Raw genomic sequence first — 22,512 nt, 5'->3', positions numbered from 1 at the left:
CCAAGGCTGTCCTTACACACTCCAGGGGCCTCTGTCCAGGTTCTCAGCTGGGAGATAAGGGTCCCCTGACCCTCAGGATCACTCCCTCCATGTTACAACACCCGCATGCTCACATCACACTCCTGCAGAAGACTAAGCCCTGGAGGAGCCACGGAGCAAGCCTCAGGACCTGGAGAGCCTGGAACTGGGTGAGAAAGCAGGGACAGGTCAGGGGAACAAGATGCATGCATTAGTGCCTGGGACACCCAGCAAGGGAGAGGGACATTCACAAAGACCTGACCCTAAATGGTGCCCCCATTAACAGATTCTGGTTAACCTCCCATACCACTTCTTTTTGGCAATTTCTGAGCTATTCCTCCAATGAACACAGAGCAGCTACTATGATGTTTTCCCAAAAGCAGCCTGGGTGGGTCTGTTTCTCTTTGAGCCTCAACATGGTTTCATTTTGACCCTGAGCTAGAAACTCCGTTCCTTACCTTCAACTTGGAACCCAAGATAGCCGATTGTAAGGGACATGGCTTTTGACTTGGAACCAGATCCAAAGAGATTAGAAACCCACAGAAAACTACAGGCACTGCTGATGAAGACTCGTTTCTTTGCCAGATGTCCTTTTAAATCCAACAAGGAACCTGAGAGTCATTTTAAGGTTGAAAGCTAACTTCCTAAAAAGGAACTCGGCAGAAAGAAGGCTTCCCTCCAGCCCCCAAGAATCTACCCGGAATGTTTTTATCACTCAGACGAGAGCAAAACATGTCTTTATAGCTGTTCGCACTTTCCCAGTGGGCTTGAAACCAGAGAGCGCCATGAAAAAATAGAGCCCACGTTCCAAAAGCTGGAATTTTTTTGCCCATGGTGGGATTGCACGGGAACCTATTTGGGTACAAGAATGCTGATTGGATTAGCTCTGAGTAGAAACGTGGGCTTTTCTACTTTGGGATGACAGTAACCAAGAGGAAGCAGCTGGGGATTGAAAGGAAGGTGGGAACTTGGGAGAGAGGAAGGGCGTTTATGCCCTTTGACCCCTTCTGGACCTCTCCTCCCTGGGCCCAGAGCCCCACAGCATGTACCTACTTGCTGATTAGATGAAGGGAGTGCTTTCTCAGGACTCCTGGTCGTGGTGGGCTGAACTATGCACACTGCAGCCTGGACTAACACGTGCACAGAATTGAGCAGTGCTCGCCGAGACACGCACTGGGAATGGCTCTGCCACTTCAGGATGGGACCTGGGATCAAGGCCCTTGGGCCATGTTCACCTTCCTTTCTTAGCCCCCGGTTCCCTGACCCTTTTAATAAGGGCACTGTCCAAATTGCTCATCCTTCCAGCATACCTGGGTATTAAAGTTTGTCTTTAATAGAAAACTCATCGATAATAAATTAGTGCCCCTGTTTCTAAGTTCATCCCAAATCTGGGTAATCGATGATCAGAGCTTCTAGCCCTGGAAGACCCCAAGACTGGTGCACAAAGCTCCAGCCTAAACTGAAGGTCGCTGAGGCAGAGCCATGGAGCTGGGTAGGCAAGTGGGGGCAAGATTCCCACGAGACACCTTGGCCACACATCCCCCACGCTGACCCCACACATCCCCCACGCTGACCCCACAATCCCCCAAGCTGACCCCTGACATCCCCCACGCTGACCTGTGTGAACTGTGGGGTCCGGGTATCAGGCTGGGGCCCCCTCCACCTTCCCTCTGCTCCAGCAAACCTGGGCCTCCACATCCTTCTTCCCCTGGGAGGCTCTGCCCCACCCTGCTGAAACCACGGTGTCCTTTCACCAGGAATGTGCCAGTGGATCAGTGTGCTATTTAAAGAACTTGCAATGTTCAATTAGGGTGAGTGAGGGAAAAATGGCTGTTTTATTTCCAAATCAGAGCCTAAGAGTATACTCATCTACCCATCTACTCTCCTTCACCTCCTATAAAATAATAAGTGATATAAGATAGGTCAGTGATGCCCAGCTCAAAGGTCACCTCCCCCCTGCCAGCCTGCCTGGTCATCCCTTGGATGATCCACATCCTTCTCATTTGAACATGGGAGTCTGTCTCCCCCCTCCAAGGTTCAGGCAAGTTGAGGTAGTGTGGAACCCCGGTCTGACCCGGGTCCCAGGCCTCTATCAGCCCACGGAGCTATTTCCCTGAAGGAAGCTGCTGGGGACGGTCCAGCCAATGTCCTCTTATTAGTGCTCAGACACATGGTGTCTCCCAGGGAGTTGGGATTCAGGGACTACTGTCACCCAGGGGAAGCAGAGACAAACTGGGGGCCTCCTTGGGCATTTCCTGCAGCCCCGAGGCAGAGCCCCCTGTGGTCTGATATCCCCGAAAGTGGGCAAGAGAAAGAAGGCATTCCTTCCAAGGCTCAGCCTGCTCTGCCAGCGACCTCCTGAAGGTTCCATGGTGGTTGGGGATGGGGGGCTTGGAAAAGTGACACTCAGGATCAGCTCAACCCAAACCCCTCTCAGCCCCACGACCCAATAACTGTCCTTGGTGTCAGGGCGTGACCTGTGCTCCCCGCTAGGCACAGCCTTATCCCCTCTCCCATCAAGAACACCGTCATCTCACCAATCCTTACCGAGACAGGCGCTCAGCAATCGGTGGATGAAGCAATAAAGTCAGGCAATGCTGGGGGTGAGGCTAGAGGAGGCCGCCAGGGGTGGCGTGTTTGACTTAGGGCTGGCAACCTTGTTGGCTTCTTGGGATAGACCCTGGCCTCTGTGACTCTTGGAGCCAGTAGGGATGGGTGGCTAGATTTGGCCCCCTCGGGGTCTCTGGGTGGCCACGCAAAGTCTGGGTTGGCTTGCTCGGTGGCATGGGCTTTCTGGGCGGAGGCGAAAGGACAAGCGCCTGTCCTCCTTGGGCTGCGCTACCACTTCTGCTTCAGTGGTGTGGCCTGCTGGCCTTCTGCAGAGACCCCCGGGAGGATTCCAAGACAATCTGGGGTCAGGAAGGGGTGGAGTGGGGAGTGGGGTTGAGAGAGATGGTCCACTGTCCACCTTCATGGACCAGAAAGCTCAAGACTCCCCAGAGACACTGCCAAGAGGCCCCCGAGGCAGCCCAAGGCGTGGGCAGGGGGAAAAGAGGGAAAATTAAGTGGGAAAATTGGCAGATAGAGGGGCGGGGAGGACAAAGAAACAGGACAAAGGACACAGCTGGAGCACGCCCACCAGCAGTCCCACTGCTTCAAGACCCTCATCTCTCCAAAGGCAAAACCACGTCCGTGACCAGCAGAAGCCGCAGAACAGTCCAAAGTGTGTGAGTCGCCAGTCCCCGCTCTACACAGCCAGTGGCCCTGGGAACAGCCCCAATATCGACCAAGATGGAAATAAGAACCTTTCACCTCCCATCCAAGGAAACCGCATCCCCAGCTGCGTCAGGCCATGCTCCGGCTTTGATTCTGAGGGGTGGGGTCTTTGGTCCTACTGAAGTGGCCCTGGAGCAGTGGGCTGTCACTTCAGATGACTTCTGCCCCCGAATACACTTCTTACCCTGAGACTGGAGCACACAGGAATCGCAGCACTTCACAGTTTCCATATACATTTATTACCAGGGCAGGAAGCAGGGCATGCAACCTGTGCGGCACTGGGCCCCATCCTCAGTCCCCTGGTTGGCTTGGCACTGCGCTGCTGTCATCGTCTTTTTAGCAAGGGGCCCTGCAGGCTCATCAGGCTGGGGCCCTGCAAGTTAGCAGCCACTCCTGTTTATTGTCCCATGTGCCCCCGCCACCAGATGGGAGAGGAGCTGGAAGGAATTGCTGCTCCAAGTCACAGATGGTGAGACTGAGACCCTGGAGGGGTGAGGCACCGGCAAGATGGGCTTTCTCAAGCCCAGCTTGAGAGCCAGGGCTTCCTCAGTGAATGGGTGTGTGACACTCCACGCTCCTGCCCGTCCCCACAGGGACTTCTATTTAATTTCTACTTTCACCTCATTTCATTAAAAAAAGTCAAAGCCATTTGCTCACCTGCCAGTGAGGAGCCCCTGGAGGCTGGGCCGCCAACAGCTCTTCCTCTCCTGTGCACTGTCCTGCCCGAGAGCCGCAGAGCAGACCTGTGTGCCCAGATAAATCCACAGGCTCTCAGCTCAGTCCCAGAGGGCCACAGGCAAATGCTCCGTCCTCTCTGGGAAAAGCCTCCCCGGGAAGCCCTGACCTTCAGACCCGCCTCGGCCCACAGCTGGCCCCGTGCCCGTGACAGTCACTTCCTGTATTTACCTTGCAGGGCGCCAAAGGCCCAGCCAGGGTGGTGGCCGCACACCTGACCCAGAAGCCATGCAGGAGGGAAGGTGCCACCGGAGGTGAAGGCTGGGAATGGCTGGAAGGGCCCCTTGGTGCAAGGTAATACTGATCGTCCCACCAAAAAGGGCTGCGGGCACGTCGGCTCCCTGCCCTGGCGTGGACCAGGCACTTGAATCTGAGATACAGGAAGACTTTGGATCCTCTCTGACATTCTGTTCTCTTTCTTGATTGGCCTCAGCCTGACCACTTCCAGGCAGAAGAACTGCTGCTTTTCAAGGAATTCTGCCCAATAATAGTCATTATTAATGATCCCTGCTGAGAGTTTCCTTCTGTTCAATGCTCACTGCATGACAGGCCCTGGGTCAAGTGCGTAGTGTAATCTCTGTGTAATCCTTGTGCTGTCACAGTGAGCAGAGAATTATGCCCATTTTATTTTTATTTTCTTGAGAGAGAGAGAGAGAATTTTAATGTTTATTTTTTAGTTTTCGGCAGACACAACATCTTTGTTTGTATGTGGTGCTGAGGATCGAACCCGGGCCGCACACATGCAAGGCAAGCGCGCCACCGCTTGAGCCACATCCCCAGCCCGAATTATGCCCATTTTAAAGAAGCACAGGCTCAGAGAAGTTAATCATTTTGCCCAAAATCACACAACTAGTATGTTGGGTGTCCAGGATTCAAACTGAGGACCTTTGGTACCAAAACCTGGGCTCTTAACCAATACCAACATTTGCCAAGTTTAATTGCTACAATGCCCATCTTTATACAAACCTCAAATGAGCCATTGTTTTAGCGATCTATTGCTGGTAATAAATTAACCCAAAGGGTAGCGGCATGAAATCACACATACTTGTAATGTGGTTTCTGTGGGTCAGGAATCTGGGCACAGATTCTCTGCTCAGGATTTCTCACAGTCTACAATCAAAGGGGATGGTGGGGCTGAGGTCTCATTTCCAGGCTCCACTGAGAAAGATTCACTTTGAAGCCCCTGGGGTTTATTAGCAGGATTGAGTTCCCCGAGTGCTTCAGCTTCCCCTGGATGTTGGCTGGAGGCCTTGCCTGGTGTTTGGCCACATGGGCCTTTCCACAATGGCAGCTGGATTCTTGAGTGTGCAGTCCAGAAAGATGACAGTCACAGTCTCTTGTGATCTGCTCACAGAAGTGATAATCCATCACTATGGCTGCATTCTGCTTGTTAGGAGGAATTCATCAGGCACAGCTCACGTTCACAGGTAGAGATCACGCAATGGCATGGAGACCAGGAGGCGGATCCCTGAGGCCATCTTAGAAAGCTGTCTACCACAGTCATCTGATCATCACAAAATGTTGGTTTCAGTTTGTCTCTGCAAGCCAGATCTAGGTAGTTTCTCATCCATCCATCCAACCATCCATCATCCAGGGTCTGTCCATCTGTCAGTCCATCCATCCATCCATCCCTTCATTTCATCCATCAATGGGTCCATCCATCCATCCATCCATCTATCCATCCATCCATCCTTCATTTCATCCATCCATGGGTCCATCCATCCATCCATCCATCCATCCATCCCTTCTTTCATTCATCCTTGGGTCCATCTGTCCATCCATCTACCTATCCATCTGTCCATCCCTTCATTTCACCCATCCTTGGGTCCATCCGTCCATCCATCTATCTATCTATCCATCCATCCATCCCTTCATTTCATCCATCCATGGGTCCATCCATCCATCCATCCCTTCTTTCCATCCATCCATCCATCCATCCATCCCTTCCTTCATTCAACAAACTTTTCAGAACATACATTAGGCTCATAAGATATCAGAATAACTGAATTATTCCCTCTTCTACTTGACTGTGTTCCGCCACCAAAGGCTCCCAGTAGCGGTCCCACCTATGTGGGGCTTGGGGAGGCGTCCCTGTCTTGCAGGAGCCTCCTTCTCCTTCCTCCAGCTGCCCTCAGATTCCACATTTCTGAGACCCTAGTCCTGCTCACTCCCTTTGCTGGGCACAGCTCAGAGCTCTGTCTGCTGTCGTGTACTATCTGGCTTTCCTGATGGAGTCAGGGGCAACAGGGTGGAGTAGGAACTGATTTCACACTCCTGGGTGGGCAGGGCAGGGAGAGGCGCAGGAGTGGCTTGAGGCCTGGTCTCACTTGCCTGTGAACCCATCTTCCCACCCAGCTCCCCCAGACCTAGAGCTGAGGAAGTGAGCTCTGAGTAGAGGGTGGCATGTCAGTGGGTTGGTGAGGGGTTGGTGAGGGTCAGTTGGTTGGCTGGGGTCCTGAGGTGCCCAGCAGGATGTCTGCAGAAACTAAAGTTGCATACTGGACACCATCTGTTTCAAACATTTACTGGGCACCTAGTACATGTGGGTACTGTGCCAGGCCCTGGGGCTGCTACAGGGAGCACTGCAAACTGCGCCTAGCTTCCCTTCTCCTCCTCCACTCCCTCACCACCCCACTGCTCCTGCAGGATGATTGCAACCTCATTTAACGGGTGTCCTGGCTTCAGTCTCCCTGGTTCACTTCTGCCCTCCCCACCCATCCCACGCAGTACTCAAGTGGATCAGCCGACACAGACCTGCTCCTGTCACTTTCTTGCTCAAAAACATTTTACATAACCTCTGTTAACAGTTTCCCAAGTGCCCTTGCAGAAATGTCTGTCTGTACACATCTCTCCCTCCTTCCTGCCTGTCCCTCATGCACACACATGTGGGATCGCAACGAACACGTGCTCTCCTGCAGTACTGTCTTGGTAGTTTTCCAGTTCAGTACTCTTTGAAATTCTTCCCTGTGCTTAATGACTGGCTGCTGTTCTGCTGTAGGAATATTCTGGGATGCTACTGAGAAATCCTTTTAAGGCCTGGGTGCCCTTGACTGAAAGCTTTTAGGATGCTTTTCTGGGTGATTATTTCTCATAGACCATTAATGGACTTAATAATCACAAACCAAAAAAAAATTAAAGGTACTATGAAATTATGCTTCAGCTGGAGCTGAATATTCAAGTGTAATGAATTTAATTCATTATAAGAGAATTTTTTTTTTTAAGATTGATAACTTCTCAGGTTGAGTTTGCTTTTAGGAGTGGGAAGAAGAGAAGAATCTAAATGTTTGAAGTTTTCATTGTTGTGGTTATTTAAAAAAATAAAACATCTATATAAAAGTAATGGGCCAGACCTCTCAAGAAAAATAACTGATTAGAAGCAGAAATGCATGTCAAAACATCTACTCACTCCCTGTGAGCTTTGTTCTAAACACTTTCCTGGATTAACTTGTTTAATCATTTCTATAGACTTATGACAAGAAGGCCAGACACACAGAGGTTAAATACCTTGTCCAAGGTCACACAAACTTTCCGGAGCAGACAGAAATGCTGGACATAATTTTGTGATATAAATGCATATTTCAATTCAAAAGCAAGAAAGGGTAAATCTCCAAGTGTCACAAATAAATAGGTAATTCTGTATTGGTCCTGGTGAGCTGAGGACTTTGTCCCCATCTTGCTTATTTGTTTTAAATGAATCTTTATGGGGACAATAATCAAAGTCTCTGGTCCTGGACACAGCAGGAAGCCTGAGGAGGAGTTATAGCTCAGCAGTAAAAAAAAAAAAAAGCTCCAAGCCCAGGAGAAATAGCATCACCAAGAAAGTGAAGAACAAACAGGGTCCACACATGAGGTCTGACTCTTAGCCCCTCGTGATGTCCCGAAATCATGAGATGGAAACTGAGATAGAAATATGAGATCCCGTGAACCCTTAAGACAGGTAGAGGCAACTATGGGGAGTCTTCACAATCCAGGGCACCAGTGCAGACGACTCCCCCACCACACAGGAAAGGTGACTCCTATTGAGGATAAGCTCACACACGAAAATCGTAAAACAATCATAAAACCCTTGAGGAGCCCAACCTGAAGAAGGAATCCCACAAAAATGGAAGGTTGAAAAACGAAGAAATAGAAATACTAGAAAAATGAAAAACATATGTGCCATATTATTACTTTCATGAGATTCCAAAGTATGGCAATTCAATTTCTTTTGTTCACAGTTAGGCAATAATGAGACTGAGCAAGCGAGGCATCCACAAATAGCTGAGTTGTCTGCAGGAAAAGGTTGGAAATATTTGTGTGTGGAGAAGGCAGGTGTATTGCTGGGGCTGTAACACAGCGCCACAGGCTGGAAGGGCTTAAACAACAGAAACACTTTTGTCGCACAGTCCTGGAGGTTAGAAGTCCAAGATCAAGGTGCCCGCAGATTTGATTCTTCTGAGGTGGCTCTCCTTGGCACACAGGTGGCTGCCTTCTCTCTGTCTTCACGTGGTTTTTCTTCTCTGTGTGTATGTTTGTGTCTAATCTCATCCTTTCATAAGGACACTGGTCATATTGATTAGGGCCCCTCCCTGTAACCTCAATTGATCTTAAAGACCCATCTCCAAGTACACTCACATTCTGAAGTACAAGGAATAGGTCTTCAACACGGGAATTTGGGGATTACACAATTCAGCACATAACAGAACAAACACCTGTGTTTTCACTTTCAATTCCAATTCTACCAATGACTAATTGTGTGACTTTGAACTAGTTATATAACCAGTCTTTGTCTCATTTTCTCTTGATAAACAGTACCTGTTGCACAGGGTTGCTGTTGGAATTAAATAAATTCATGTATGTAAAGCTCCTAAAAATGAGTACAAAGTGCTTAAAGAGAAAAAGAAGTAAAATAGAAAAATTTTAAAATAGATTACATTAGAAATTCTTACTGGGAATAACTTTAAATTCCATGATTTGCAAGATAAACCTCAGAAAATCACCCAGAATGAAGCACCAGGGGGTAAAGAGATGGAAAATATGAAAGAAGTCTAAAAATGCCTACAGAATAAATCAAGAAAACCCAATAGGTGTTTAACAGGTTGTTGAGAAGGAGAGAATTAAAACTGGAGGAGAGGTGAGAGTCAAAGAATATCTGGGGACTTTTCAGTCTTGAAGGACCTGAGCTCCACATTTTAAAAAGCATGCCGAGTCCTAGGCAAGGTAAAGAAGGTAGTTCACCCCTGGGCAGTCCAGAACGAAGCTGCAGAGTATCCAAGATTAAGACACAAACACACCCTAAAAGCCTTCAAAGAGAAAACAGATTACCTTAAAGTCACAGTGATCCCAGCAAGCCAGGTCCCTTCCTCAGACCCCAGGCCCACTGTGTGCTGGGCCGGAGCTCTCCGCTGAATGCCCTGTCTCTGCTTCTAGACATCTGATTTTTCTTCCTAGCTTTGCCCAGGTCTTTGCCCCCTCCAGAAAGTCTTCCTACCCCTGTCCGGCCTCCCTTAATCTGTACCATTACCCTCTGCCCCACCGTACTTGGTCCCTGGCTTCACTTCTTCCTTGTGGGTTAGTTTTTTCCCCACCTAAATCATAATCACCTGAGCTCCGGGACTCTGCTGCTCCCCAGTTAGCATGGTGCTGGTTCACAGAATGTGTTTGATGATTGTTTTTGGTAGATGTTGCGCGGGCAGATACAAGCTGGGGCCTCAAACATCAATATTTTTGTACATTTAACCAACTTTTCCCTAGGGGGTCAAACATAAGTTAAATTTGCAAGAGGACACAGGCCCATGGGTACCAGCTCTTCAGGCCCCTTTCCCCACTTGGTGATCTGGCTAAGGTGGAGCCTTGGGCACCCATGAGCTGGATTTCAATTATTTTTAAAATAATGCCTTTTTAAACTGTAATAAAATCTGTGTGTGCTTGGAAGAGTACAAGGACAATAGACATCATGTGTAATCCTACTAATTAAAATTAATTATGATGTTTATTCATTCTATATTCAACAGATATTTACTAACTGCTTTGTTTGAGACACTGTGCTAAGTTTGGGCGATGTAACAATACTTATTTTGTTTGTTTTTATTTTTAACATAGACTTTTGAGTATATAATAAATTGACAAAGACCATATTTTTAGCTAATATAGCATCTTGTGTCCTACTTTTTATAATTCACATCATCTTGAAGCCAGATTTGAAGTTAGGTAGTCAGTGTAGTTAGGTAAATGGAGGCCATGCTGAGAATGATTCCAGGAAACGCAGGACAACTCATGGAATGTTAATGAAGCCCTGAAAAGGCCCTAGGCCAAAGTCCACCCCAAAGAAGTGTTAATGAAGTCCTTCCTGCTCAGACTACTTCTTTGGCCCACCTGTGTCCCACCCCTCGGGCCTTCCCACCTACATTCCATCTCTGAAAGAACTATAAAAAGGGGAGACAACAGCCCTTCCACGGATTCCACCTCTTGGGTCCCCTTCTTCCTCCGGGAGAAGTCTTTTCTGCTGTCCTTTAATAAACTTCTAATCTCTACTCTGACCTTGCCTCGGCGTGTGCTTTTCTGGTGTTATTCTTCAACATCGGTAACAATCTCAGCATTTTTTCTAGCATTATCTAGCATTTAAAACATGATTTCAATCGCTCAGCTGTCTGATGCCCCATTTATATGTACATCACAATTTCTTTAGTCCCCTCACTAAAAACACTTTAAAACAATTCATCCTTGGCCTGTCCATTAACTGGCAGAAAAAATAAGGATAAGGATGTAAAGAGCGCAGCTTCAGAGGATCCCCTGGCCTCCTGTGGGGAGGGTCTGAGGGGGTGGTTTACTGGGGCCTTCATGGGAGCTGACCTCTGAATGGGGCTTTCAAAGATAAATTCCAAGGCCAGACTGACTTGACCCTCCTCTCAGAACTGGCGAGAGGGCAGGGCCTGGAGCAGGAACAAGATGACCCCACAGCAGTCCTAGCCTGGGGGCAGTCAGGGGACCTCCCAGGAAAAAAGGGGTGAGGCAAGTGTGCACTTGGCCGTGAGCCAGGGAACCCTCCAGAACAGCCAACTGAAGATACTGTGGAAGGACTTTGTCCAACTGTAGGAAGGAAAGGTCTCCCGTATCTTCTGGTTTAAGACTAAGACAGAGAGGGTGCTTTGAACTGAACTTGACCACCTTTTGATTTTTCCAGCTTCTGTAGCCTCACATGCATTGAGTACAATGGTCTGGGGGGAGGTGTCCCCAGAGCCTTGGACATGGCCACGGTGGATACAGAAGAAAGGAGTTTGTCAGTGGGGGCTAACATCTAATGGGTCTCTGCCCTGTGTGGCTGACAGACTCAGATGGGTCATCTGAGTCTCCTCACGTTGGCCCCACCTGGAAAGGTGACATTCATCTACTCACTAATGAGCATTTATTAGCCACCCATGATGAATCAGAAACTTCTAGATACAACTTGCAGAGCAAACAAGGCCACCAAGTTCTCTGATTTCTATAGCTGTCAAACTTTAAATAACAGAGAGAGACTCTGAAGAATAATGAGGTATATTTGGGATTGGCATCGCAAATGGGAATCTGTGTGGGCATATTTAGAGGGGCAGGGGTAAAGGGAGACTTCAAAGGAAAAATGAGGAGAATTATGTAAATCACACTGAAACATGATCCTCGGCCACAGGATCAATGACAAGGGTGGCATCTGTCCAGTCTGGACAGGAGGTTTTTTCTGTGTAAGGTACAGTAGTAGCCTCTGTGCAAGGCTGGCTTCTGGCGGTCTGGGGCATATGTCCTATGCACTTCTTTAATCCTGCACTTTTGCAGCCTGAGGAAGTCCATTCCCACGGTGCCCATGTGTTGCTCAATGCATCCATTTTTAGGAGGTGAACTTGACTCAGACTGACGGCTCACCCTCTGATTCAGGCATGACAGAATTCTGATTCAGGCAGACTTCTTCCCAGCTCAGGAGAGGCAGCATTCTGATTGGGCCAGGGCTGGGCCTGCAGGGCTGACCTGGTCCCTGGCGCGTGCTTGGTCAAATGAGTGGGAGGCCGACGTGAGGACTCTCTAGGTGTATATAAGCATGGACCCACAGAGGGGCCTGAGACTGGCGGTGAGGCCAGGGGAATGCAGGAGCCGTGAGGGCCTTCTAGCCCCTGCCTCTGCTCACACATCCTGACTTCACGACCAGCCCCCGGATCTGCTTGGACACCCTCCCTGAGGTAGGTTATCTCTAAATCGACCATCATGTTCCTTTGTTGACATAAACTAAGCTCTTCCTATGAGGTAATTTCAACCTGGGGGTGTGAAACACCGATGATGGCAGTGTCAGAGAGCATGCCAGCTTGGGGCACCTCAACAGGCCACTGGTGGAGTTCCCCACTGTTCTGGCATGTTCCGAGGATATGAAGAGTGGGGAACGTCTGGGGAGGACTCAGTCAGAACCTCAGAAAAACCTCCAGTTCTGCTCTCGAGTGAGTGCCGGTCCCATCTTCCAAAGGCTGCCCGTGCCAGCCAGCGTGGGGATGGGAATCCAGCGAGAGCGCGTCCCCGCTGAGGTGTGAACTCCCTGGGAAGCAAGTTTTTCTTGGGGAACGAAGCTCACTGTTGGGGGCTGGTGGCCCAGCAGAGCAGGTCTGCTGGTGCTGTTAGGGGCCTGACACAGCAGCTGCTCCCCAGAAGGGACGGCACTGTTCCAGGCCAGGAGCCAGCAGGCATGTCCCACCTGGAACTAGAGAACCAAGGCTGTTCCTCTGGGAAACGCAGCAAAGTGCACCTTCCTGTTCCCCATAATTAGTGGCTTTTCTCTGCTCCTGTGGGAGCCCTGAGGGCAGCGACCGGGCTTGGCTGTTGTCTGTTTCCCTGCACACAGAAGGTGCTCATTACTGATTTGTGAGTTGTCCAGCATTCCCTGAAGTTGGCAAGTGCATGCTGGCAATGAGGCCTCTGGTTTCCAAGGTGCCTGCCAAGCTGGGCTCCCACCAGGGGAAGAAGAGGAGCCACCCAGGGACCCTCCACTGTGGGTCTTCTGGGAAGAACTTCACAGAACATTCAGACCTTAAAGACCCAGCAGCTGTGGGTCTTGAGGCAGGAGGGCCCAGCGGTTGGGAGCGTGGGTTGTGGAATCTGGCAGATCCATGCTTAGTCTCCACCACCCCAGGGTGTGAGCTTCTGGAGAAGCCATCTCCCGCCTCCCTGACCCAGTTCTGGGTTTCCCCACATCTGTGTCGGGAGGGCTGATGCCTGCCTTTCGGGCATGTGGGAGAAGTGAACTTTCTGGGGTAGGATGTGGGGCTCTGGGAGTGGCACCTACAGGAGCAGCCGCTGGTGGCCTTAGCGAAACCTTATGCAATTGCTGTTATGCCACAATTTTTGACCCACGAAATGGCAATGTATCGGAGCTCCACCTGATAGTGTCATCTCCCTAATTGCCTGGCTAGGACAGTGAGCCTGGCTTGGACTCCAAGAGGCATCTGGTTCTGGCTCCTCCCCAGCCGCATCCAGGCTCAGCCTGTGGGGGTGTGAGATGCCTCTGCAGCCGCCCTGCCCAGTTCCCTTCTAGTCATTTGGGGAGAAGGAAACCGGGAGCCAGTGTCAGTGTTCCAAGCTTTGATACTGACTCAGTTCTGTTCCTACTGCATCAGCCTCAGTGTCTGTCAAGGTTGGGAGGCACGGCAGGGTCGAAGCACTCCAGCTATCTGCAAGGGGTGCTGGGGCCTCCTGGAAACTCACCCAGGGGCAGGAAACGGCAGTTCTCTGGGAGGAAATGCCACACAAGGTCAGCAGTGTCTTTGGGCCTCACTTGGCCACTCAAGGGCTGATAAAGCTTGGGTTCCTCATCCATAAAATGGGCTTATAAAGACATCTACTTCACAGGGGTGTCATGAGGATTAAATGAATCAATATTCGTCAATCATGAGTAACAAAATTCGTAAATACTGTTTGCAAGCATTTTGAGAAAATATTGGGAGTACCAAAGGAGCACCCAACACTTTGGAAGGACCATCTGAGTGTTTGGCATTAGGACTTGATTTGAGGTGGGTATTGTCAGGGAGGTGGGAGTTTGGGCCAGCCACAGAATGGCTGCAGGGATAGGAATGAGCCCTCCTACTGACTCTGAGGTCCCTCTCCCCCGCCTTCCTTGGGCCTTCCCTTTTCTCTAAATACATAAGGGACAAACGCTTAGAGAAAGTGGTGGCCTGTGTAGGGGCTGGAGCCTGCAGGTGTCCACAGCCCTCCATGCGAGGCCTTGCCCTGAGCCTCACGGCTGTACAGGTCAAGTGAAGCAATCCCCAGTTGAGTGCTCAGGTGGGTCCCGGCTCTCCAGGCACCATGTAGGTATTTGGCAACAATAGGAACCTTCCCAGCCCCACAGAATGCAAATTCCACCAGGCTGTGTTATTCACGCCAGATTCCCAGAAGGGATGCTGGGCACAGGTGGGAACACAATGAATACTTGCCACAAGAATGAGTCAAACTGTAGCCTCTGAGGAGGTTGGAGACAAAAGGAGGAATCTGGAAAAATCACACTGTGAAAACCAATTCTCAGCTCCTAAATTACCCTCCAAATCCTATTGATTCTGCTGTCCCCATCTCTAGGAGAGGGACTCCCCCGAGTCACCACTGTCTCTGCTTCCCCCGGGATTTTATTGCTCTCACCTGGAAAATTGCAACGTGCTCACTTCCCACATCCTTCCCCTTGAAAACAAGAGAGACTTCCTACAAACTAATCACATCGGATCCCTCCCTTGCCAAAAAAACTTCCCATTTCCTCCAGGCTAAAAGCAAATCCTATGGCCCGTGAGCCCAAGCAAAAATGCTCACAATCCTTACTCACCAGGGAAGCAAATCAGAATCACAGCAAGATACGTGGGCACATCCACTAGGACAGCTGGAATCAGAATGACAGAGTGACCGAGTGCTGATGGGATGTGGAGAAATCCAAGCCCCTTGTCTGCCAGGGAGATTTTAAATGGAAGATTCTGGTGGTTCTCAAAAAGTCAAACACAGAACTACCATGTGACCGCACAATTCCACTCCTAGGCACACACTCAAGAGAATGGAGAACATGTGTCCACATCAGACCTTGGGCACAAAAAAATGTCTTTTGGGCATGAATGTCCGTAGCGGCAGTGGTCACAATAGCCCCAAACTGGAAACAACCCAAATGTCAATCAAATGATAGTTATAAATTGCGGTTGTTTTAGTCCATTTGTGCTACTATAACAAATATCACAAACTTAGTAATTTATGAACAATAGGGGTTTTTTTCTCATAGTTCTGGAGGCTGGGAAGTCCAAGAACAAGGGGCTGGCAGGTTCAGTGTCTGGTGAGGACTGCTTGCTGCCTCCAAGGTGGTGCCCTGTTGCTGCCTGCTCCGGGGGAGACAAATACTGGCAGAGGGAAGGCCAGAGCCATAATCATCAGAGCCATAATCCCATCAATGGGTGCTAGCCCATCTCCTAAAGCCCCACCTCCTGATACAGTTGCCTGGGGGTTCAGTTCCAACATGAATTTTTGGAAAGACAAAATTTAAAGCAGAGCAGTGGTCTATTCACATAATGGGATAGTGTCCAGCCATAAAAAGAAATAAAGTATGTGCTTTGTGCTACAACATGAATGAACCTCGGAAACATCACCAGAAGGGAAAGAAGCCACACTCAAAGACCACATATGATTGCATTTATATAAATTGTCCTGGATAGGCAAATTGAGAGAGAGAGAGAGAGAGAAAGAGAGAGAGAGAGAGAGAGAGAGAGAGAGAGAGAGAGAGAGAGAAATTAGATTACTGGGTAATAGAGAGTGCTCATGGGGTGATGAAAATATTCTGGAATTAGATAGTGTTTACTTGAGTTCTTGTGTCCAGAGCTGTAGAAAGGGAGAGTGGGCCTGGAAAGAATAGGGGTGCGGGCAGAGCTTTGTGAAGGACTTCTGCTTGGCCAGAGGGAGCCAGCACTTGGGGACAAAGACCCCAGGTTGGCTTGTTGTAAGGACAGACGAGGCAAGGCACTGAAGATAGCAGGAAAAGTTTTATTTGGCTGCAGCCAGGTTCAGAGGGCACAGCTTTTGCTGTAATCCAGGGAGTTTCAGAGTTTTATACCCAGCGTGTAAGGGGAGGGGCTCAGAAGTCCACAGTCTGCAGAAGTTCACATAAAAGCAGCTTTTTCTTTCACTGTTCTGGGCAAGTTAACCCTTCAAGGACAACACCTGAGAAGGGGAGAGCTTCTTCTCCCCTTCTTTCCTCCCCCTGCCAGCTGTTACCATGGAGTCCAATTGGTAACTTCTCTTAGCTTAGAAATGTAGACATCTCTGTGAAGCCCAGCTCAAGGCCAGAGGCCTTGTTAGCACATTTCTACAAACTACTATGCTGGATACATGTTTGTGAAAAACTAGGGGGTGTCCAGCACCTGGAGTGCTGGGATCTTCCCAGCCAGTGGCCAAGTAAAACAGGGCAACACGAAAATAGGAAGTTTATCTACATTTGGACTCTTTTGTAGAGTCTCTTTTGCTGACAGTCCTAAAATCAGCCATGGTGAAGATTTCTGGAGAAGCCCAGTTAAAACTTTTCTGTGGAGAAAGAGGGTGCCGTTATGGGCTCAGGTGAAGGATAAGGGGAACAGCTTTTCTGGACCTGCAGGATAGGCAGGAGCTTGGTCTCTTGACATGGTCAGATGTGGGGTGGACTCCAGTCATGCCACGTGCTTCAGCCTGTGACATGTGTCTCGTCACTGTCTTAGGTGGGGGCTGTGGGTTTTACTATGTTAATAAGGTGAACGTAACTGTGGGTTACTTTGGTGACCACTCTAGGCCTGAATTTGCCCCTCGCCGCCTAGAGTTGCCCTTATCATCTGGAAAGTCTCTGATATTATTTTCAGAATTGCAGACCCCATGGCCTGGCTGGAGCTGGCATTTCTACTGACCACAGTCTCCGGAGGCTGAGCTGACCCCCAGCCTCCATCCTGGCGTGTTGCCTCACTCTCACAGGCTTGAAGACGGAGCACTTTTGCTCCTGATCTCCTTGTACTGCTGTTCACTCCACAAGACCCAGAGGTGGCCTGGCAGCCCTTTGTCCTGGGGGCCTGTTTCTCAAGGGGGCCCCTAACTGCCAGTGGCACAGTCTTATGAAAATTCTGACACACCACTGAATCATACTCTTCAAAGCTGAACTATATGTGATACGAAATGATGCATCAACTGTAAAAATTGGGACTGGTCCACTCGGCTCGTGGAGCAGCCAGAGGCCCCCTTCCTCTCCCTGCCCTCTCTTTCCTCTAAGCCATGGCCCACCAGCTGTTGTCACACTCACCTTGCAGAGCGCCCCCTCCCCTCGCCTTAGTGCAGACCCTGCTCCTGCCCGGCAGCCACCTCTGCCCTCTCGGATCTGCTCACCTTCCCTCTCCCTCTCCCGGCTCCTCCGCCTTGCTCGCCCCTGAGAGGGGCTGAATGTCCTCAGCTAACCTCCCAGGTTGCCAGCTCACGTAGAGAAAGTTTGGGCCCTGGGGATATTTCTAATATAAACATTTTCATCAGATTATACCAACACTGTTGAATTTTCATCAGGGACGGGCTTGCCAGAGCGAACTGCTTGTCGCTGAAATAAGCCCTTGATCAGTTTTCTAAGAGAGCACAGCTGAGCTGCTTCTGCCTCCTGCATGTTTTTTAAACTTTTAATCATATTCGATCCTTTCCTGTCTGTAGTTTATAATGGTTATGACCGGTCCTGTTTTCTTGGATCAGAGTCTGAAGGTCTAGTCTTGTCACGAAGACTCAGTCCCTGCAGCCCTGTGGGGCAGTAGGCCTTTCTTTTCTGGTGTAGCTTGGGCGCCTTTGAGTTTTATATCATCACATTGTCTAAATAATAATGTCCACTATGACTTGGATAATAGACTGATAGACACTTATTTATCAAAAAATTAAATTTTAAGTAAATAATACATGTACAGGGTGGAAAGAGGTATAAAGAGGAAAGCCTGTGTGCCCCCCTGCTGACCCCACTCTCTCATGCCTGCCCCCAGCGGCCATGTCAGGGCTCCCCAGGAGGCTGATGGCTCTGCATGGGATTCTGTCAGGAGGTCTATCAGGAGGGCCCTGGGCAGAGGGAGAAGCTGGGCTGAGACACAATCTCCGGGAAAGCTCAGCTGACCCCAAGGGGCTCAGCAACCTTGCTGTCCCCAGTTGGGACAGGGTCCACCTGGTCCTTCTGTTTTGGGTCTGTTGGTGACCGCACACAGCCCTTCCCGGAGATGACTTTTGGAGTAGCTTCTTTGTGTTGAGGGCAACCGCCCAGCTGGGAATTAGTGCCCCTGAAGGAGAGACCAATGTCACCAAGTTATCTCCTAGCCCCCCTACCCTTTTTAGCTGAACACTTATTATTATTGTGGTTGTCATACCTCTGGGGGCTCCTCCAAGCCAGTTAACAGTCAGGACTCCCTTTCTCTGGCATGCCCCCCATGGCTCTGCCTGCCTGGGGGCGGGGTCCACACTGGGGGTGGGATGGTGGGTGTGCTGGGCCTTAGCCCCAGGCAGCTGAGGAGCAGAGCCTGAGAATTCAGGCTTTTTCTTTTTTCTTTTTTCTAAAGCAACTTTCTAGGGCTCTGGAGTTATAAAAAGCTCCCATGTGTCATTTCCTGGCAGTTGGACAGCTGTAGAATGCCACTCTGCGAGTGCCAACTGCCCCTACCCCATCCAAAGTTTCTGATTAATGTGTTGGTTCTGACAAAAGCTGCTGAAGGTTATCATAAATAATAAATAATTTTTAAGGCGATTGCTTAATTCAAATTTGTTTTTTTAAAAAAACCTTTATTTTATTTATTTTTATGTGGTGCTGAGGATGGAACCCAGTGCCTCACACATGTGAGAAGAGCACTCTACCGCTGAGCCGCAACCCCAGCCCCATTTTACAGCAAACATCTAATACAAAATACACTTTCCAAATGTTCCCCACAATGTCTCTGGAGGGCGCGCGGCCAGCTCCAGAGAGGTAAGTGCAGAAGTGCAGAAGGAACCCCCTGGGGAGAGGACGGGCCCCCTGGACGGGGATCTGCTCACCTGTAGGTTGAGCTCGCCCTGTCTTGGTGGATGGCTTTGGCCCCTGACGACACATCTTCCCTTTCTGCCTGTCCTCCTAGCCCCAAGGAGACCTGCCCTGTCCTGCAGAGGGAGAGATTGTTCCAGTCGGGAGACCATGCCTACAGGATCCCCGCCCTGCTCTACCTGCCCCGGCAGAAGACACTGCTGGCCTTTGCAGAAAAGCGAATGAGCAAGAAGGACGAGCACGCGGAGCTGATCGCCTTGCGCAGAGGAGACTATGACGCGTCCGCCCACCAGGTCCAGGTAAGGCAACCGTGGCTACAGATACTCCCCTGGGATTGCTCCCCACACACCCCTTTGCTGGTGTGTACAGAGGGACACAGGCCTGGGTCTCATACAACGAGGTCATTCCATCCTTCCATGGCTAAGGGAAGGCACAGAGGCAGCAGACACCTTGAAGCCCAGGAGGGAGCAAGGAAACCTTTCAGTGGTGGGGCGCCCCAGGCAATCCCAGTGGTCACACTCGCCTGGGTTCACCAGGACAGCAGGTCCTGCTGGCCTGGCCATCTGCTTTAGTGCATGAGTTTCCCAACTCCCTTGAGACCCCAGGGAGGAGCAGTTCATTACCATGTAAACGGTCATCTTTGAGTGCAATTAACTTGAGGAGCTAGGTGTGGGGTGATTGCTGCATCCTAAAGTTCCAAACTGTAATCTTGATAAAGATACCCAAGGCTGGCTTACTATATTTGAAGGGTTTGATATTATTATCATTACTTTGTGGTCATTACTACATAGTAGCTATTCAAAGCATGATTTTTTAAAAATTTTGATTTTGATTGACACATAATGATTGTACATGTTCATGGGACTCAAAGCAGATAGAGCCGGGTTCAAGTCCTGGCTCCATTTCTTACCAGAGGGATGGCCTTGGGCAACTCGACCTTATATGAGCCTCTCATTCTCCAGGTGTGAGATGGAACTACTAATACTTGTCCCCCAGGATTAGGAGATAGATGAGGCAGTGCATATCAGACCTTTGGCACAGCATCTGAGATTAGAATCCCTTATTGGGGGTTACTGCTAATGAGTGGGGTTGAACGGCAGAGCTGGGGCATGTACGGCGGACTTGGGCATCCAGGAAGGTCAGTGTTTAGTCCTCAATATCTTGAGGCAATGCCCTCTTAGGATGCATTAATAGAGTATCATGCATAGAAGATAGGAGGAGGGCATTGCCTCCTATCTAGCACTGGTCCGATTATTGAGGCCCCCACTAAGTCTGACGTTCAAGCTAGACTGGGCTGGTAAATAGGAGCAACCAGGGAGAAGGCGTCATGGCTCCTCCGGAGTCATCTTTGTATCTTGGCGTCTGGCACATCCTGGGTGCTCTGTATGTGATGGGAATGGAAGTGACAGAGCCTCTCCGTGAAAACTGGGCACCAGGAGGGATCGGGGAGCCCCAGCCCACAGTGCTCTGAGGAGGGTCTCAACAGTGGTCCTGTCCCCATGAGACACACCGCCCCACCCACCCCTGAGAGTGCGGCTCCTCATTCGGTCACCTGCTTCAGTACTGTGCTTCCCTCCCTCCCCCCACGTCCAGTGGCACGCTCAGGAGGTGGTGACCCAAGCCCGGCTGGAGGGCCACCGGTCCATGAACCCGTGCCCACTGTACGACGAGCAGACCGGCACCCTCTTCCTCTTCTTCATCGCCATCCCAGGGCAGGTCTCCGAGCGTCACCAGCTGCAGACCGGAGTCAACATGGTGCGGCTGTGCCATGTCACCAGTGCTGACCATGGCAGGACCTGGAGCCCTGCCAGTGACATCACCAGCTCGGCCATCGGCCCCGCCCACAAGGAATGGGCCACCTTTGCAGTGGGCCCGGGGCACTGTCTGCAGCTGCACAACCAGATGCAGAGCCTGGTGGTGCCCGCCTATGCCTACCGGAAGCCTCCCCACCACCACTCGCTCTCCCCAGCCTCCTTCTGCTTCCTCAGCCACGACCATGGCCGCACATGGCAGAGAGGGAACTTCGTGGCCCGGGACTCCGTGGAGTGCCAGGTGGCAGAGGTGAGGTCCCGGGGGCAGAGCGTGGTGTACCTCAACGCCAGGAGCTCCCTCGGGGCCCGGGTGCAGGCCCAGAGCACCAACGCGGGGCTGGACTTCCAGGGGGCTCTGGTGACCCATAAGCTGCCCGAGCCGCCCCATGGCTGCCACGGGAGCACGGTGGCCTTCCCCAGCCCCAGCTCCCCAGACCAGTGGCTGCTCTACGTCCACCCCACTGACCCCCGGAAGAGGCGCAACCTGGGCGTGTACCTCAACACCAGGCCCCCCGAGCCTGCCGCCTGGTCGCAGCCCACCCTGCTGGCCACAGGCAGCTGCGCCTACTCCGACCTGCAGAGCATGGGGCGCGGCCCCGACGGCTCGGCCCAGTTTGGGTGTCTGTATGAGGCGGGTGACTACGAGGAAGTTGTTTTCCTCCTGTTCACCCTGAAACAGGCCTTCCCAGCCCAGGTCCAAGCCCCATGAGCCAGCCACCTGCTGGCACGCTCCCCGGCCCACACTAGGCACCCACAGCGGCACTGATTATTTCTCATTCCTTTCAGTGTCCCCGGAGGTCATCTCTGGGTCCCTTCATTGAGTGGCAGAGAGGACTGCTTCTTGGCTGTCTTTGCCTCCTTCACTCTCCAGTCTTCCCAGAAGGTTCTGTTTACAGCCAGAAATCAAAGGAGCCTGGCTTTCCCCAGCCCCTTGGCAGCAAGGCAAGACAGGCTGCACAGTGGCTGTCACTCTGCACGGTGGCTGCCAAGCTGCAGAGCTCAGCCTGCCTGCCCCCCCCCCCCCACAGTTATTGTGATGTGCTTGATAAATGACCTACTCCAGCCCCCTTCTTCTTGGGGATGCTCATGGTGTTCCTGGGGAAAGGCTAACCCGAGGATGTGGATTAGCAGAGGTGTGTGTGTGTGCGCGCACGCGCATGCGCGTGTGTGCGTGTTTTCTTGTTGATGCTTCAGAGCAGACAGACTGGGAAACAGCTTTGCAGAAAGGTTAGGCAGGGTCGAGAATAATTAAGCTCACTTAGGTCACTGTGTTCCTTTCTTAGGGCTGCCACAACAAATTATCTCCAACTTGGTGGCATAAAACAACAGAAATGTGTCCTCACGCACCTCAGGCGAGAAGCCTGAAATCAAGCTGTTTTCAGGGCCACACTCTCTCCAGAGACTGTCCCTTCCAGCTTCTAGTAGATCCTGGTAACTCTTGGTATCCCTCAGCTCGGGGCTGTGTGGCTTCACATGACCTTCTCTTGCATGTTCTCCCTAGTCACTCATGAAGACGTTTGTCACTGGATAAACCAGCATCAGCTCACCTCCAAGATCCTTAATGACATCTGCAGAGACACTTTTCCCCAGTCAGGTCACGGTCACAGATGCTGGGGGTAGGAGGCGGATGTAAGTTTTGGGGGCCACCACTCAACCCACTATGGTCATAAGCAC

At 50.8% G+C, this 22,512-nt stretch overlaps 1 protein-coding gene across 1 annotated transcript; it reads left to right on the top strand.

Moving 5' to 3' along the window:
* The first annotated feature begins 18,938 nt into the window (after positions 1–18,938).
* Positions 18,939–21,547, top strand: Neu2 (neuraminidase 2). Its single transcript, XM_076866413.2, has 3 exons — positions 18,939–18,973; positions 19,122–19,326; positions 20,621–21,547. The coding sequence occupies exons 1-3, from the start codon at positions 18,939–18,941 to the stop codon at positions 21,545–21,547; spliced, it is 1,167 nt and encodes a 388-aa protein (XP_076722528.2).
* Positions 21,548–22,512: the final 965 nt, after the last annotated feature.

Source organism: Callospermophilus lateralis, chromosome 9, assembly GCF_048772815.1.
Source record: "Callospermophilus lateralis isolate mCalLat2 chromosome 9, mCalLat2.hap1, whole genome shotgun sequence".
Classification (NCBI taxonomy): domain Eukaryota; kingdom Metazoa; phylum Chordata; class Mammalia; order Rodentia; family Sciuridae; genus Callospermophilus; species Callospermophilus lateralis.
The sequence above is the reverse complement of the archived record's forward strand: the minus strand, read 5'-3'. Positions and strand labels throughout refer to the sequence as shown.